Source organism: Hypanus sabinus, chromosome 14, assembly GCF_030144855.1.
Source record: "Hypanus sabinus isolate sHypSab1 chromosome 14, sHypSab1.hap1, whole genome shotgun sequence".
NCBI lineage: Eukaryota > Metazoa > Chordata > Chondrichthyes > Myliobatiformes > Dasyatidae > Hypanus > Hypanus sabinus.
The window spans coordinates 83,482,476-83,502,328 of NC_082719.1; the positions used below are offsets into that span (position 1 = coordinate 83,482,476).

A 19,853-nucleotide genomic window follows, 5' to 3' on the forward strand; every position below is an offset into this window, starting at 1 on the left:
GTTTTACATTAGTGCCCTCAGGTTGTGCTCCATCCTGTGATTTTCTTTTTACCGACTCACCACTGAGAAGTTCAATCCAGCTCTGCACCGCTTCTGGAGGTTGTGTTTCCTTAATATGTTTCAGGGCTTCATCAAGCAATACATCTCCAGTAGGGGTATCTGACTTACAGATAACCTAAAAGAGTTGAACAAACAAGCTTTCTTTAAAATTTATATTTCAAAGCCTTTGTGTGATTAAATGACCACCAAATATCCACCAAAGCAAATGCTCTTCTCTTGATAATGCAAAGTTCTGATGGGATGATTTCAAAAGATGGCATCTCCTGCAGCACTCCGAGAAAAAAATGATTTGTCAAATATAGATGCAAATAGCTGCCAGTGTAGGGGATTCATTGGCAAGTCTGTTATTGCCTCATTCACCATCCAACTGTTCACAGTTCCAAGTTATCAATAACTAAAGAAGGAGCAGAGTAAAGTGGCTGGTGTAGCATCACAATAAACCCTGGCAGAAACAGCAATCTTGATGCAGACCCAACAAACTGATTTCCTTTAAGTACATGGAAAAAATAATTAACATTTTCTACATGAATCCACACAATGCAATAATAAATTACATATTCTTATTGATGGCAATTATACATTGGTTATCAGGATCTCTCTGTAGAAGAGCAAAGTAAGATTGCTGGCACGTTTAATCTAACAAGATACTGAATCATTGTCTGACAATGCCTTTCAATCCAGATAATGAAAGTATTGTGCATTTATTAATAGGCACAACATCACTTAAGCAGCCTCATATATTAAAGAACTAAAGGGCTGGAGAGGAAATTAAGGAAATAACTATTAAGTCAAAAAACTGTATTAAAGGAATTGTTGACTTTGATGCTTGGCTTTAAAGATTGATGCTCTCATTAGCATTTTCTAAACTTCTATAGATTCTGAAATTGTTGCTATGAATTGAAAGGTAGCAGTGAGTCTACTATTTCAGAAGGAAGGGGAAAAGAAGCAGAAAAGTACTAACTGTTAACCCAATTGTGAGGAAATAACTAATCATTTATTCTGTAATTCATTTATAGACATGAAATCTATATTTTGGATATACTACCAGAGTATTCTGACCCCCTCTACTCTATTCTGCTGTTCAATATGATCAGGTTTGATATGACCCAGGCCTCAATCTGTCTTCCGTGCTAGCTCCCCTCCTTTCAAAGATGTATCCAATTCTTCTTTAAAAACATCCAATGATCATGCCTCCTTCAATATCCAGGGCAGAAAATTACAGAGATTCAAACTCCAAGGTACATTTATTACCCATACATACAGGTGTCCCCTGTTTTTTGAACGTTTTCTTTATGACAGCTCGCTATTACGAAAGACCTACATTAGTTACCCGTTCTCGCTAACAGAAGGTGTTTTCACTGTTACGAAAAAAGGCAGCGCACACCGAGCAGCCAACCTCCTCCCCCAGAACTGCAGTCTAGCTGACATTGCTTAAACATGTGCCTGTGAGCATCTGTGCTTTATGTCGATTTATTTTGTGCATCCATTAGCAAGATGAGTTCTAAGGTATCAGAAAAGCCTAAAAGAGCGTAGTAAGGGTATTACACTTAGCATAAAACTAGACATAATAAAACATTTCTATCATGGTGAATGAAGTAAGGATACAGTGAGTTTGGCTAAGGGTTTGTGGAAGTTGACGAAGATGATGTTGAAGAGGTTTTGGCATCCTATGACCAAGAACTGAAAGATGAAGAGCTGATGAAGAGGAAGGGATAACAATTGAAGCCGAATGCAGTAGCGAATGGCCCAAAAGTGAAGTCATCCAGGAACTGAATGTGAAGCAATTGTGTGTGATTTTCGCTGTAATTGACTACGCTGCAACTAGTGCAGAAAAGTATGACTTTAATTTTGATAGGAACGTAGGTTTATGGCATATTTGCAGGACGGCTTGAGTGCTTACAAAGAACTGTATGATAGAAAAATGCGCGAGGCTAAGCAGTCAAACATACTGTCGTTTTTCAAGCCTTCCACATCAGCCACAGGAGACAACAAAACTCGACCTTCGACATTGAGGCAGGCAGACATTGAAGAAGGTGACCTGCCTGCCGTGATGGAAACAGACGACGATGAGATGACACCCCAGTGTCCCAACACCCCAACCTCCGACGAGTCAGCCTAGCACACCATCATGAATGTGCTCACTGTCTTCCCAATTCTGGTAAGTGAAATTACACTGGACGTACATTATTTTGACTTTATATAGGCTGTGTATTTTTATGTGTTATTTGTTATGATTTGGCAGCTTCATAGCTTAAAGGTTATTGGAAAGAGTGCTTGTCGAGAGCGCTTGCGCCTTGTGTTTCTTCCAAGAGCGCTTGAGTGAGATTTTCGCTACGGTGGACAGTGCTGCAATAATTGCAGAAAAGTATTCCTACTTTATGCAGGCTGTGTATTTATCAGATCATTCCTGCTTTTACTATATGTTACTGTTATTTTAGGTTTCCTGTGTTATTTGGCATGATTTGGTAGGTTATTTCTCGGGTCTGCGAACACTCACAAATTTTTCCCATATAATTAAATGGTAATTGCTTCTTCACTTTACAACATTCTGGCTTACGAACCATTTCATAGGAATGCTCTACCTTCAAATAGTGGGGGAAGCCTGTATACAACTCAGATTCATATTTCATATTACTCAGTAACTCCATAATAGAAAAATAACCATAATAGAATCAATGAAAGACCCCACCAACTTGGGTATTCAACCAGTGTGCAAAAGACAACTGTTTAAATATATAAAAAGAAATAATATTGAAAAATAATCAATAAATATTGAGAGCAAAAGATGAAATATCTTTGAAAGTGAGTCCCACTGTAATTTGCCTTTCACCACAATAGGTGTGCAGTGGATGCAATCTCATTAGTCCTTCAGGCCTGCCTAAGATCATCTGGACAATATTAATACTTATGTCAGGATGTGGTATCTCCAAAAGCTGGGCTTTTGTATTTCACTCTGCAGCTGGATCCTCAGCTTCCTCAATGGAAGACCACAATCTGTGCGGATCTGAAATAACTTCTCCACCTTGCTGACAATCAACACTGGTACACCTCAAGGCTGTGTGCTCAGCCCACTGCTCTACTCTCTCTATACCCATGACTGCGTGGCTGGACACTGCTCAAATGCATCTATAAGCTTGCTGATGGCAGAATTTCAGATGCTGTTAAAGTGATGTACAGGTGTGAGATATATCAGCAAATTGAGTGCTGTTGCAGCAACAACCTTGCATTCAACGTCAGTAAATGCAAATAATTGATTATGGACTTTAGAAAAGGTAAGACAAGGGAGCATACACCGTTTTCATAGAGAGATCAGAAGTGGAGAGGGTGAGCAATTTTAAGTTCCTGGGTGTCAATATCTCTTGAGAATCTATCCTGGGTCCAACATATTGATGCAACTACAAAGAAGGCACAATAATGGCTATATTTCATTAGGAGGATTTGATACGTCATCAAAGACACCTGCAAATTTCTACAGATGTATTGTGCAATTTTTTGAAATTATATATTACATTGTACTGCTGCTGCAAAAACAACAAATTTCATGACATCTGCCAGTAAGGGTGATATTAAACCTGATTCTGATTCCATAGGTTGTGGGTACATTTCAATGATGGGGCAAATGAAGCTGAGTCATCACCTTCTGCAAAAAGAAATTCCCGCACATCTTTATGCTGACTTAACTTGTAACTATTTCCCCTTGTTGAGGCTCCTTCCACTTGTGAACCATCTCAGCATCTCCCTTCCATGTCTGCTTAGGAGTCTCTAAATTTTGACAAAAATCAAACCATTTATTTAAACATCAAATGCAAGTATAGAATACTAGTCCTACCCCTACTAAAGAGAAACCCATTTGGTCTGAACAGTCCCACTTTTCCAAGAAATAATCCAAATGGCCCTTCTGAATTTTGCAGCAGTCAAGACATTCCTCAGCATTATCCATTTTTCCTGCACTGAGTTGCTGATTACTACATTTGATACCTCTTTCCTAACTACTTAAAATCTGTATGAAAGACTCATCCTTTTTCATACCCATATAACCAGTACAACATCTATCCTATCCCTCCAATCCGTAATGTCAATTGAATTGACTTTATTTCTTATATCCTTCACATACATGAGGAATAAAAATTTTTACGTTACACTTCTGTCTAAACATGTAATGTGCAATCATAGTCATTTATAATAAACAGAACAATGTAACAGAGAAATACACTCAAATCTGTGCAAGTTAATCAATCTGATGGCCTGGTGGAAGAAGCTGTCCCGGAGCCGGTTGGTCCTGGCTTTTACGCTGCGGTATCATTTCCTGGAAGGTAACAGCTGGAATAGATAGTAGTTGGGGTGACTCGGGTCCCCAATAATCCTTCGGGCCTCCTTTTCACGTCTTTGTAAATGTCCTGAATCATGGGAAGTTCACAACTACAGATGTGCTGGGCTGTCTACACCACTCTCTGCAGAATTCTGAGATTAAGGGAGGTACAGTTCCCATAACGGGTAGTGATGCATCCAGTCAGGATGCTTTCAATTGTGCCTAAGTTCTTAGGATTTGTGGGCCCATACCAAACTTCCTCAACCGTCTGAGGTGAAAGAGATAAATGTTTGTTTAATCCCCCAACTACAGTTAATGTGATGCTATTACAATTCGGAGTGCCGGAGCTCTGAGTTCAATCCTAGCACCTCCTATAAGGAGTCTCTATACTTCCTCCCTGTGGAATGCACAGGTTTTCCATGGGTGCTCCAGTTTCGTCCTACAATCCAAAGACATACTAGGGAGGTTAACTGGACATTGTAAACTGTCCCCTGATTGTGTTAGGGTTAAATCAGGGCTGTTAAGGTTGCTGGGCAGCATGGCTCGAAAAGCTGGAAGGGCCTATTCCGCTCTATATCTCTAAATAAAATAATTAATACCTTCTTGATCTAATAAGTTGGCAGTGGATTTAAATAAAGAGATGAGTTCCAATTTAATTGGAAACTGCAATTTTAATTCAAAAAATTACATTTTATCTGCAGCACAGTTAGTTATAGGATAGTATATATACCTTCAATTAATAGGAACACTATAGAGGAAGTTGGAAGGCCAGTGTATAATTTAACTTCATCATACTCTTACTCTGCCTCATCCTTCTTTCACATAAGACCATAAGATACAGGGGCAGAATCAGGCCATTTGGCCCATTGAGTCTGCTCCGCCATTTCATCATGACTGCATTTTCTTCTCAGTCCCAATTGTCTACCTCTTTCCACTCCCTGTATCCCTTCATGCCCTAACTGATCAGGAATCTATCAATCCCTGCCTTAAAAATACCCAATGTTTTGCCCTCCACACCCACCTGTGGCAATAAATTTGACGCTCTAACTAAAACAAAATTCTTCCTCATCTCTGTTCTAAATGGACACATCTCTTCTCAAACTGTGACCTCCGGCCTTAGACTCTCCCACCACAGGAAACTTCCTCTCCATCGAGGCCTTTCAATGTTTGTTAGGTTTCAATGAGAACCCCCCCCCCCACCCCATTCTTCTGCATTCCAGTGAGTACAGACCCAGAGCCATCAAACATCTTGAACAGCCCCAATAACACTCAATGCACTTTTGAGGAATAGTACTTTATCTTCTGGTCACAGTGCATCTTTCAAGACTCAATGTTGAACTTAACAATTTCAGGTAATTTCTGCTGTAAGCTCCTTATCCTATCAATTCAGCTTTTCTCTCTCCAGAGGCACAACCTGATCAATTGGGTATTTGAGCATTAGCCTTTTGGTTTCAGGTGTCAGATTCTGTTCTAACCAGTATTTCACACTTTTGCCACGTCCTTTTATTCATTTTCTCTAATAATCCACATTAATCTAGCAATCAAATGAATGGTGTGACAATATCAGCAATCCTGGCTTTACCATATCAGATATATGAATAAATCAGATTCATGCCTCATGAATCCTCTCTGCAACTTAAGTTATTAACCTCAAACTTCCTGCATTGTCACTCAAAGAGTTGAACTGCACGTGCATATAACTCATCTCCTTCTGCCTTAGGCCATGAACTTATCACTCCCGCTGTTGACCACTTCTGGAGATCCAAGACGCCGACTTCTAAAAAGAAGGGATCCGCATGCATCATAACCACTGGACAAACTGTGTAAATGTAGGAGGGGACTATATTAAAAAATAAATGTGCTAGGTTTTCTAAAATTGACTCCTTCTACCTTAAGCCATGAACGTATCAATCACTCCTTGTACAAACTTTCCTCTGGTTCTGATGAAAATTTTCAAACCTGAAACAAAAATTCCAATTCTTTACACCAATGATGACAAACAGAGCATTTCCAAAATCTTCTGTTTTTATGCCAATTGCTACTTTGCTTGCGTAGATCCAATATTAATAAACAGCAAGATTTTATTACTTAAGCACAATACATATACGGTCTGTGGAGCGAGAGATCGCAGAGCGAGTTGGAGGCAGTTCCTGGTGGACTTTACGTGCCGGTTTTAAAAAGAGAATGGTGCCTATCATGAAGTGCATGCAACTTCAGCTGCTGATTGACAAAAAAACTGGAGCTACAGCTAGATGCACTGAGGACCATCTGGGAGGCTGAAAACTGTACAGAAGAGTCTTTTTACTGAGGTGGTCACATCCAGAGTGCAGGCTTCAGATAGTTAATGGGTGACTGACAGGAGAAATGAGGGGAGCAAGCAGTCACTGCAGGTTTCCCCTGTAGCCATTCCCCTCTGCAACATGTATACTCCTTTGTATACCGCTGGAGGTAGGATGTGGGGGGGGGAATGACCTATCAGGGCACAGCAACAGTAGAACTGTGGCTCAGCAGGGAAGGGTAAAGACACGAAGAGCAATAGTGAGAATATTTGACAGATAGGGGACTGACTGCAGATCCTGTAGCCATGAAAGAGAAGCCAGGATGATATGTTGCCTCCCAGGAACTATGGTCCAAGATACAGAAGATTCTGAAGAGTGAAGGTAAGTAGCCAGAAGTTGTGGTGCACATTGGCACTGATGAGCAGGACCTCCAAGGTAGTAATCCCTGGATTACTCCCAGCACCACATGCTAGTCAGGGCAGGAATATGATGATAACACAGAGAATGAATGGCTAAAGAAGTGGTGCAGTGGGGGAGGATCACCAGAGGGAGATGGAGAACAGGCAAACAACTAAATATGTCAGGGATGGGGTAAGAAGGGGAGGAGGGGCATTAATGGAAGTTAGAGAAGTCAATGTTCAAAAAAAGGATACCAGCTGTTTTTTCAGATTCGGTACTGTGTGAAAGGCTTAGGCACATATATATATCTAGGATGCCTGAAACTTTTACACAGTTCTGTATTTGTCCACGTGGAGCAGAGAGCAAATTTGTAAATCTGGCAGGAACAAAGAATTTTGAGAATGGCGAGGGTGGGAGGGGTGTGGAACAGGTGGCAAAAGAGTGCCGGGGGTGGGGGTGTTGGGGGTGCAGACATACCCTGTCCCGAGACATCAGGCAAGGCCATTGGATTCCAAACAATTGTTTTATTGATCATTACAGAATGTCTCTGGGTACTTCCTGCTCCCTCCCCTTTCCCTTCCTCTTTTCCCAACCTGCCCCATTACCATTCTCAGTCCACAGTAGAAACCCATACCAGAATCAAGTTTATCATCACTCACAAATGTCATGATTTTTTTTTTCAGGAGTAGAGTGCAATACATAAAATTACCACAGCACTGTGCAAAAGTCTTAGGCACCTTAGCCATATACTGTATATGTGGCTAAGACTGTTGCATAGTACTGTATGTAATGAGTAAAAAAGAGGTGAGAGTATGTATTTCCAATTTTCCACTGGAATATTGAGAGGTAGTAGTGGGCGACAAGAGAAATGGCAGACAAACTTAATAAGTATTTTGCGTCAGTTTTCACTACGACAGAGACTAGCAGTAGGCCAGAAATTCGAGAGTGTTAGGGGACAGAAGTGAGTGTAGCTGCTATTATTAAGAAAAAGATGCTTGGGAAGCTGAATAGTAAGTCACCTGGACCAGACAGGCAGGAGAATGGGGTTGACATGGATAATAAATGGGATTGAGAGGGATGAAAGAGATGCTGAGAGGCGTAATATGATTAGGAATAGTCAGCATGGCTTTGTCAAAGGCAGGTCGTGCCTTACGAACCTCACTGAATTTTTTGAGGATGTGACTAAACACATTGATGAAGGTAGAGCAGTAGGTGTAGTGTATATGGATTTCAGCAAGGCAGTTGATAAGGTAACCCATGCAAGGCTTAATGAGAAAGTAAGGAGGCATGGGATCCAAGGGGACATTGCTTTGTGGATACAGAACTGGCTTGCCCACAGAAGGCAAAGAGCGTTTGTAGATGGGTCATATTCTGCATGGAGGTTGGTGACCAGTGGTGTCTCAGGGATATGTTCTAGAACCCTTTCTTTTCATGATTTTTATAAATGACCTGGATGAGGAAGTGGAGGGATGGGTTAGTAAATTTGCTGATGACACAAAGGTTAGGGGTGTTGTGGATAGTGTCAGAGGTTACTGTGGAACATTGATTGGATGCAAAACTGGGCTGAGAAGTGGCAGATGGAGTTCAACACATAAGTGTGAGGTGGTTCATTTTGGTAGGTCAAATATGATGGCAGCATATAGTATTAATGGTAAGACTCTTGGCAGTATGGAGGGTCAGAGGGATCTTGGGGTCCGAGTCCATAGGACACTCAAAGCTGCTGCGCAGATTGACTCTGTGGTTAAGAAGGCATTCAGCGTATTGGACTTCATCAACTGTGGGATTGAGTTTAAGAGTCAGAGGTAGTGTTGCAGCTATATAGGACCCTGGTCAGACACCACCTGGAGTACTATGCTCAGTTCTGGTCACCTCACTACAGCAAGGACATGGAAATGATAGAAAGGGTGCAGAGGAGATTTACAAGGATGTTGCCTGAATTGGGGCACATGCCTTACAAGAATAGGTTGAGTGAACTTGGCCTTTTCTCCTTGAAGCGACAAAGAATGAGAGGTGACCTGACAAAGTTGTATAAGATGATGAGAGGCACTGATCATGTGGATAGTCAGAGGCTTTTTCCCAGGGCTGAAATGGCTAACATGAGAGGGCAGCTTTAAGGTGCTTGAAAATATGTGCAGAGAAGATGTCAGGGTTAAGCTTTTTTACGCAGGGGGTGGTGAGTGCATGGAATGGGCTGCCGTGACAATGGTGGAGGAGGATATGATAGGGTCTTTTAAGAGACTCCTGGATGGGTACATGGAGCTTAGAAAAATAGAGGGCTATGGGCCAACCTAGGTAATTTCTAAAGTACATGTTCGGCACAGCATTGTGGGCTGAAGGGCCTGTATTGGGCCGTAGGTTTTCTATGTTTCTAAATCTCCCATGATAGAATAGTTGAGCAGACTCAATGTGCCGAGTGGCCTAACTCTGCTCTGAGTTTTATGGTCCAAATAATTTTCTTAAGAACAAGATTGTTCAGAATACAAACTTAAAGAAAGTATAAATTCAGCTTCAGGTAGTAATTGCTGTAACACAAAAGATGCAAAGATTAAAATATTTCATTTAGTAGGTAGCCATTGTACAACTAGTTAACTATTTCCTTTTATGAGACAAACAATTTAACTTCTCATTGTTATGGCTCCTACCTTCCTTGTTAGTAAACTTTTGCGTCTCATGCCAAAAGATTCCAGTTGCAAGCGCCCTCTTAGTGCCAGTTCAATCAGCATGCATCCACGCAACCCAGAGGAGATGCAATCATTCCAAAATGATGTATAACCCTGCATGGAAAAACAAAGATTTACATTTATTAAGCACTCTGTATCCTTCTGAGAATATCCTAGTGCACTTTCAGACAATGAAAGTGGTTGTTCAATATTCTATTTCATTGTGCACAGCAACTTCCCCTAAACAACAATATGTTTAGATAATTTGATTTTCCAGTAATTGTTAATTGGTGAATAAACATTGACCAGGATACTGAATTGATAATGAAAAACAAGAAGCTGGCAGATGAATGAAACAATTATTTTGATGTGGTCTTTACTAAGAACGTGCAAGTTATAGCCATAAATAGGAATAGGAAGAGGGATGAACAGAAAATACCGGAACAATATCACTGACTAAACTGTTGGAGCTGCAAGCTGGCATCTCTGGGTAACGAAAGACTTTATCCTTAGATCTTAAAGGAAATAAGCAGTGAGATAATTAATATACTGATATTAACTTCCCTTAATTTGCCAGATTTGGGAAAGTTACAGAAAATAGCAAATGTGACTTATTTTAAAGGAGAGAGAGAGAGAGAAAAAAAGCAAGAAACTATGAGCCATTTATCTTAATATCTGTGATGTTACAAATGTTAGAAGCCATCTCTAAAGATATGATGCAACTTTAGTGATAGCTTCTATTTAAAATTGTTCAAAATAAACATTCAAAATCAACTGATTTTATAGACACAATAATGTGTTTGATTTATTTATTGGAGTTCTTTTGGACTAACATGTCCTGCGGAAAATGCAGTATTGCTATTTATATCAAGATTTCCAGAAGGCACTTGAAAAGTTGTTGCATCTAGCCTTAATAGAGGAAAAACACATGGTGTAGGGAGTAATGTAATTACATGGATAGAATTTGGCTGGCTAAGAGGAAGTAGTAGGCATGAATAACCCTTTTTCTGATTGTTAAGATTTAAAAAATTTTGTGCCAGAGATTAATTCTTTATCAGATCAGTAATCAGATTGATTACTTTGCACTGTACCAGCAGTTATGGTCGAAACGACAATAAAAGTTGACTTGACTTGACTTGATTCTGGGACCTCATCTTTTTACAATTTACGTAATTGACTTGAGCAGGGGCACTTAAGGTAGGTAGGAAATCAAGTTGCGAAGAGCATACAGATACATTAAATAGGTTAAAAGAGCACAAATGCATCAAAATAAATAAGTAAAAATCATATTGTCTAGATGGTAAGAGATTGTTAAGAGATGCAGAGATCTGAGTATAGAGTACATGATTTATAAAAGGTCAACATGCGGGTAGTCTGTGTAATTAAGAAAGCCAAAAAGAATTTGAAAAAGTCAGGTTGTGAAATGTACTGTATATGGATGTTACAGCTGAAAAATCCTTTCTTAGGACTTCCCATTGTTTCTAACATTTTCTTTTTAAATTTCAGATTGCAGTATTTCAAAATCTAAATAAGAGAAGAATAGCCCTTAACACGGCAGTGGAATTATCGGGGCACTGCCTTTTGATGGTGTTTCCGTAGCAGGATATTCTTGTTTTTACAAGGCTGAGTTGTTAGCTCGACACTCAACCCGACTTGGATTAGAACTCGGGAACCTTCGCTCGGACTCTGGCGCTGATATTATTGTGCCACCTAGCAGAACTTTCAATATCCAGAATATAATTTATCGTCAAGGGAACTGAATTAAGCTATAGGAAGGTTATGCTTCAGTTTTATATGGCACTGGTGAGCCCACATAAAGAATAAAGGGTGGTCTTATTTGTGTTAGATTGTTACTGTGTTGAAGGCAGATCAGAGGATGAACTGAAAATAAAGGATTATCTTAGCAGAAAAGTGTGGACAGGCTAGGCTTGTATCCACTGGAATTACGAAGAGTGGGATATGCCTTATCAAGATCCTAAGGGATTTTGATAGGGTGGATTGACAGAGGATGTTTTCTTTTTTGAGGAATCTAGAAATAGGGTACAAAACTCAAAAATAAGGTGGTGTTCATTTAGGACAGAGATGAGGCAATGTTTTTTCTGCCCCTCAGAAGACCCAAAGTCTTTCTTTCTCTGGGGCAATGGGCATTTTGAATATTTTTCAGGCAAAGTAGACAGCTACTTGAGAATCAAAGAGATTACTGTAGAGATGGGAATGTGAAGACTCGGATTATAACATCAGATCAGCCCTTATGTTATTAAATGATGAAGTAGGATTTAGAGGGAAGGCACCTCCCTTGTTCCTTTATTTTAAATTTTCATGATCCAGCAGTCAATATTTATTGCAAACATTAGAAAATCTTGAGATATTGGAAATCATGAATCCTTTGCAGTCAGTGTATTACCATTGTTGAGTTCATCACAGTCCTGGTGAAAGATCTCAGCCCGAAACGTCAACTGTGTACTCTTTTCCATAGATACTGCCTGGCCTGCTGAGTTACTCCAGCATTTTGTGTGTCTTGCTGTCAATATTCATTGGTCAATCCTGACTTGTGTATTGCAGATTATGATGGAAAATTCTTGGGGCGCCAGGAGACAAGTCACTCACTACAGAACACCAGCCTGAGCCGCTCTTGTACCCATGGCATTTATGGGACTGATCTCTTGAGAGTTTCAAGTCACTGGCGAGCCTAGGATATTTACAAGTTGGGCAACTCAGCAATGGTAATGCATTGAATGCCAAGGATTTGTGATTAAGCTCTCAATTTGGGGGGGGGGGGGTGATGGCTATTGCCTTGCATATTTTTGGTACAAATGTCCCTTGCCACTTTCCATCCTGATGCCTGAATGTTTAGGCTTTGTCGCATGCTGTCTTGAACACTTCATTTGCTGAGGAGTTGCAAATGGAGCTGAATGTTGTCCATTCCATGAACATCTTTATCTTTGACCTTATGTTGGAAAAAAGGTCAGGCTGTGCCCAGCAGACTGCTCAAAGGAACTCCTGCAGTGATATTGAGAGAATGAGCTGATTGATCACCTTCAACCATAAGCATGTCTCTGTGTGAGATATGACTCCAAGCACCAGAGCAGTTTCCCTTTGATGTGAATCAACTTCAGTTTTAGCAGGGCTCCTTGATGCCGAACTCACTCAAATGCTTCCTAGATGCCACAGAAAGTCTCTTATCTCATCTCCAGAATTCAATTATTCCAATTTGGTTTTCAAAAATGAGATTACAAAAATCCAAACAAAAATAAACAGAAATTGCTGCTAACATAGATGGTAAGGCAGCATTTGTGGAAAGAGAAACAGAGTTGACATTTCAAGCTGAAGACTCTTGGGTAGACTTTTATGCCAAACAAAAAACACATCTGAGAAACATTAACAGGGTTTCCATGACAATCATTCTGTGAAACGCATTAATTAAAAATTAGGAGCTCTGACCTTCCAAATGTCTTTGCCCTGCTGCCTGGCATGTTGGACAAATGATTACATGGGAAACACTCACCATTTATGGCTGCAGTACTCCCCCCAATGACTTCACCATCACCGCTCAGTCACAGAGTTCTCAAATTAAGCCAAAAAACTCTAAGTCTGAGGCATCACCAAACTAATGTTTCTCCTTATTCAGTTGTGCTGAAAATTATTCAGACAGCTAATAGGAATTAACTATCTACTGATGTATAGGCTAGGGAACTACCTCCCAGCAGTGAAGTGAGGGGCATGCTTCCTCACTGTCAAAGAATTACAGGGTGGAATATGCCTGTTTGGTAACTGGTAATCTATTCCACCAAAGTGGCTCTCTTCCTAGCAGTTACTATAACAATATGATCAGTTACAAAATTACTTTGTTCTTCACACAGATTTAGCACTTGAATTTATGTAATGATTCAAAGTTACCCAAGAAATCCCATGTTAAATAATAAAAAGACAGGCTGCAACTCCACTAAAGTATCCAGTAATTGGCCATCAATATGTCGAGGAAGACTGAAGCGGTGGTGAATGTGGAAGGCAGGTGAGCATTCAGCGCTGAACACCTGCCTCTTGCTGCTGCTAGATATGGTGTCTGTGTGTCACCACTTATTGCTTGCTACTGCCTGATAAAAGTATCTGTGGGTGATGGCTTATCCCTCGATACAACCAGTTAAGATGGCTGGGTGTGACTGACAATCTCCCTCACTGCTCTGTCTCTGTTTTCAAGTGGTTTCTCTCTTCTCCTGGTTGTCAGAGGATATTGCTGAGGTTCTATGATCTATGAATTGGACTGGACTCTTTTCAGTTTTATGGCTTTTCTATTCTGTGTTTTCAGTAGTTCTTTCTTAAATCTGCAACTTTAGTGAGATCTTTTAAGTTTTTTGTGTTAGGGAGGGAGTTGGATGTTCTTGCAGTTTGCCTGATTTGTTTTTCAGCATGAGGGGGGCAGGGGGTTTGATGAACTTGCTGTTGCTGTGCAATTTAAACTTGGCACGATTGGTAAGCATTTTTTGTGTGTGGGATTGGGGTTTAATGTTCTTACAGTTCACTCAATGTGTTTTTCTGCGTGGGGGGGGTCAATGCTCTTGCTGCTGTTGCACAATGTAATTTGGGGTGATTTGTAAGTGTTCTTTGTGATGGGGGATGTTCTTTCTTTGAACGACTTCATGGTTTTCTTGGTTTCATGGCTATCTGGAGTCAAATCAAGCTTATTGTCATTTCGACTGTAAACTGCTGGTACAGTACACAGTAAAAATGAAACAACATTCCTCCAGGACCCTGGTGCTACATGAAACACCACAAAACTACACTAGACTATGTGAGACAACACAAGGCTACAGTAGACTATGTAAAACAACATAAAAACTGCACTAGACTACAGACATGCACAGGTCTACATAATGTGCACAAAACAGTGCAGGGCAGTACAATAATTAACAAACAAGACAATAGGCACAGTAGAGGACAAATTCCAATATAATAAATAATGTAGATGTCAGTTTAGACTCTGAGTATTGAGGAGTCTGATGACGGGGGAAGAAACTGATGCACAGTCTGGTCGTGAGAGCCCGAATGCTTCGGTACCTTTTCTCAGATGGCAGGAGGGAGCAGAGTTTGTATGAGGAGTGCATGGAGCCCTTCACAATGCTGTTAACTTTGCAGGTGCAGCGTGTGGTGTAAATGTCTGTAATAGTAGGACGAAAGACCCCAACGATCTTCTCAGCTGACCTCACTATCTGCTGCTGGGTCTTGCGATCCGAGACAGTGTAATTCCTGAACCAGGCAGTGTGGCAGCTGTTTAGGATAATCTTGATACATCCTCTGTAGAATGTGGTGAGGATGGGGGGGGGGGGGGGGGAGGGAGTGGGAGATGGACTTTTCTCAGCCTTCGCAGAAAGTAGAGACACTGCTGGGCTTTCTTGGCTATGGAACTGGTGTTGAGGGACCAGGTGAGATTCTCCACCAGGCGAACACCCAAGAAATTTGGTGCTCTTTAACAATCTCTACAGAGGAACCGTCAATGTTCAGCGGAGAGTCATCGCTCCATGCCCTCCTGAAGTCAACAACCATCTCTTTTGTTTTGCTTACATTCAGAGACAGATTGTTGGCTCTGCACCAGTTTGTTAGCTGCAGCAGTTCCTCTCTGTATGCTGACTCGTCGTTCTTGCTGATGAGACCCACCACGGTCATGTCATCGGTGAACTTGATGATGTGATTCGAGCTGTATACTGCTGCACAGTTGTGGGTCAGCAGAATGAACAGCAGTGGACTGAGCACACGGCCCTGGGGGGCCCCCGTGCTCAGTGAAATGGTGTTGGAGATGCTGCTACTGATCCAAACTGACTGAGGTCTCCCAGTCAGGAAGTCTTGGATCCAGTTGCAGAGGGAGGTGTTCAGGTCCAGCAGTTTCAGCTTTCCAACCAGGTGCTGAAGAATGATTGTGTTGAATGCTGAACTGAAGTCTATAAACAGCATTTGAACATATGTGTCTTTTATGTCCAGGTGGGTGAGGGACAGATGGAGGGTGGTGGCAATGGCATCGTCTGTTGAGCGGTTGGGATGATACGCGAACTGCAGGGGGTTCATTGAGGGGGACAGCAAGGTCTTTATATGCCTCATGATGAGCCTCTCGAAACACTTCATGATGATGGATGTGAGAGCAAGCGGCCATTAAGACATATCTCAGAATTGTATACTTCGATAATAAATGAACCTTTGAAAGGAACTGCTAACAAAAAATAAGTAACAATAAAGTGCCTAAAGCAGTTAACCTAATACAGAAAAACTTGGAAATTTTAACCTGGTACTGCAGCATGACAGATAATGAGAAAGAATGACTCTTTGAAAAAATAAGTAACAATAAAGTGCCTAAAGCAGTTAACCTAATACAGAAAAACTTGGAAATTTTAACCTGGTACTGCAGCATGACAGATAATGAGAAAGAATGACTCTTTGTTTTTTCCAACTATTGCAAAGGCGGCACAATACCAAAAAATGTTAGTTAGATGCAAATGGAAACATACTCATTTTCACATCACCTTTCAGCAATTTTCACTCTATATTTCTGAAATACAAAGTTATTTTTATACCTACGAATGCAAATTTCTTGTTATAGAATATAATCTCACACTGGTATGCCTACTCATATGGCCCACATGTTTTAATACCAGAAACGAAACAAAGATAGAAAAAAAAACTGCATTTAAATAACCATCCTTCATGACACACAGATGTCTCAAATTACTGTATAAACAATTTCAATTGCATTCTGTTATAATGTGGGAAACACACACTCAATTTTCATACAAGGTGCTATAAACAACACAGCACTTTTTCAAATTGTGCCACAGACAGAAGGACTCTCATATGAAAGACAATCTGATAGTGTATAATAGAGGAAAGGGTCAGATACCCTAGAGCAGAACTTGAACCCACAATCATATATCACAGACAACATAAGAGAATTACAACTGAGCCCAGGCCAATACTGGAGAGAAAGTGGATACATCTGTAAAAGTGATCCTGTACCAAGCACTTAAATAAATGAATATGTACGTTAAAAAGTAAATATTTAAATTCTTGAGTTTATGATTTTGCACCAGTTTGCTAGCCAGGCACTTTCCATCTTCTGGGTTTTTGTGTTTAACTGTGCACGTGCAGATACTGAAAGCTGCAATCAGCTTTACATAGTGACAATGCTCAGTGCGAGCAGCTGCATCCATTATTGATGCAAATTCTGGCAGAAATTGTGAAACCATGGCCTGAAGTAGAAAGCACCTCACAATAGGCTCAATGGAGGCTCCCTTAGTCCACATAGCCATTTCTGAGCTCCAAAAGACTAAATGAGAAGAATTTAATGACAGCTCTTCTATTGTTACCACAAATTGTTACCACTATTGTTACCACTAAAACAAATACAAAGGAGTAATTGCTTTACAATAATCAGTAAGATTCAATATAAGCTGATTTCAGCATTAGCAAATTTTAGCTTATGTCATTTTTCATGCAAACCTCCATTACAATGGAAAAAGAGCTGTTGATTGGATTGTACGGAATTCTATCAGCATGTATTATCAACATAGAAAATGATGCAGATATTTTTAATTCTTGTCTTGTCAAAAAACAGATGACTCAACGAGTTTATTTCAAACTTTACAATAAATTCTGAAGAAGGTCAATGAATAGAGCTTCAGTGCTGGGGATCTTGACCTGGATGTAACTTTAATTTGTTTATCCAATAATGAACTTGAAGCATGCTGTTGTGCAGAGGGACGTGGGAGTGCTTGTGCATGAATCGCAAGAAGTTGGCTTGCAGTTACAACAGGTTATTAAGAAGGCAAACGGAATGTTGACCTTCATTGCTAGAGGGATTGAATTCAAGAGCAGGGAGGTCATGCTGCAACTATACAGGGTACTGGTGAGGCTGCACCTGGAGTACTGTGTGCAGTTCTGGTCTCCATACTTGAGAGAGGATATACTGGCTTTGGAGGCAGCGCAGAGGAGGTTCACCAGGTTAATTCCAGGGATGAAAGGGTTAACCTACGAGGAGAGATTGAGTCGCCTGGGACTATACTCTCTGGAGTTCAGAAGAATGAGAGGGTATCTCACAGAAACATACAACATTTTGAAAGGGATAGATAAGATAGAAGTAGGAAAATTGTTTGCATTGGTAGGTGAGACTAGAACTAGGGGACATTGCCTCAAGATTCAGGGGAGAATATTTAGGATGGTGATGAGAAGAAACTGTTTTTAAGAGTGGTAAATCCGTGGAATTCTCTGCCCAGGGAAGCAGTTGAGGCTTCTTCACTAAATATATTTAAGAAACAGTTAGATAGGTTTTTACATAGTAAGGGAATTAAGGGTTATGGGGAAAAGGCAGGTAGATCGAGCTGAGTTTACAGACAGATCAAACATAATCTTAGGCTCGATGGGCCAGATGGCCTACTCCTGCTCCTATTTCTTATGTTCTTACGTAAAGCAAGTTAATGACAGATAACGCAGTAACATTCCACTGTCCACATAATTTACACTGATCCTATAATAATCTATATACCCATCAATCTCCCTTGTTTCTATTGATCACCTGCAGTACATATTAGAATTTACACTGCACACACACTTCTTAGCCTACACATCTTTGGGATTTGGTTTCTTATGTTCTTATAATGTAGAAACAACATTGGTTGAGTTCTTTGAGGTGCACCCTACAGGTAGTTCCAATGCATCACTGTTGCCCAGTGGGTGAGGAGCTTACCATTAGGTTTTCCACTTTTGCCTTTGTAGGGTCTTTTCCTCAATGGACTAATCAGTATTGCTATGCTTGAGACACCAATACTTTATCATCCAAGGCAGATCAAATAGTAGTCCCAAGATACAAAGAGACCTGCATGCCTTTTGTCTGATTGTGAAATGTTATTGTAGAGGGCAGTATTCTGCAGTGCAGTGGGTGGAAAGTTGGAGACAGAATCTTTGTTTTGGGGTTAAGAACTGAAAATGTTCATCAGCGCATCATTCTATGTAACTTCTGCTGCCTCCAACAGTATCCTATCACCAAGCACATCTTCCCCTCCCCTACCTTCTCCTCTCCATTTTCTGTAGGGAACACTTTCTATGTGACTCCTTTGTCAACTCATCCCTCCCTTCTGATCTCCCCCCCAGCGTTTATCCCTGAAAGTGTGCTAAGTGTTACATATACCCCTCCACCTCCTCCCTCATCAGCACTCAGTGATGACCCAAACAGTACTTCAGGTGAGGTGACAATTCACCCGAGTCTGTCGATGTCATTTATTGTATTTGGTGCTCCTGGTGCAGCGTCCTCTACCTCAGGGCACCAAGGTAACACAGTGGTTAACAAAACACTATTGAAGCTCTTGGTGTCAGAGTTTGGAATTCTTTTCTGGCACTGTCTAAAAGGAGTTTGTATACTCTCCCCATGACTGTGTGGGTTTCCTTCCAGTGCTCCAATTTCCTCCTAGACATACTGGTTGGCAGGTTGATTGGCCATTGTAAATTGTCCTGTGATTAGGCTAGTGTTAAATATATGTGGGTTGTTGGGATAGAAGGGACTGTTCCATGCTTTATCTCTAAATAAAAATAAAAACTAAAATCAGTGACCCATTACAGATTGTCAAGCACCTTCATTCTATCCACCACAAAAGGCAACATCGCCCGTTATTACAATTCAACTACCCATTCTCATTCTGACTGCTCTACTGCCATGATGAGGCCAAATTCAGGTTGGAAAAGGACCACTCCATGTTCTATCTGGTAGTCTCCAATCTTATGGCATGAACATCGACTTCTTCTCTTAATTCCAGTTATCACTCCCCCTTGCTCTATTTTTCCCATTTCCCGTTCTTTCTCCCTTTCTCCCCTCTTTACCTGCCCTCCATTTTCCAATTCTTCTATGGGCCACTATCCTCTCCGATGAGATTTCCCCTTCTTCAGCCCTTTCCTCTTCCATCTATCACCTCCCAACTTCATTCCGCCCTCCCCTACCTTCCCCCTCACCTGGTCTCACCTAAAACCTGTCAAGCTTGTATTCCTTCCCCCCACCACCTTCGTATACTGGATTCTGCCCTCTTCAGTCCTGATAAAGGGTTCTGGCTCAAAATGTCAACTCCATAGATTCTGCCTCATTCTCAGATCATATGAGATCCCTTCCAAAACTGCCCA

At 40.8% G+C, this 19,853-nt stretch overlaps 1 protein-coding gene across 1 annotated transcript in view; it reads right to left on the bottom strand.

Moving 5' to 3' along the window:
- golph3a (golgi phosphoprotein 3a) overlaps positions 1-19,853 on the bottom strand; it is a 91,512-nt gene that overhangs the window by 22,535 nt on the left and 49,124 nt on the right. Inside the window, exons 2-3 of the mRNA XM_059989570.1 lie at positions 9,690-9,821; positions 61-175 (exon numbers count right to left, since the gene is read on the bottom strand). Coding sequence (XP_059845553.1) covers positions 61-175; positions 9,690-9,821 — 247 coding nt within the window. The remainder of the gene's footprint in view (positions 1-60; positions 176-9,689; positions 9,822-19,853) is intronic.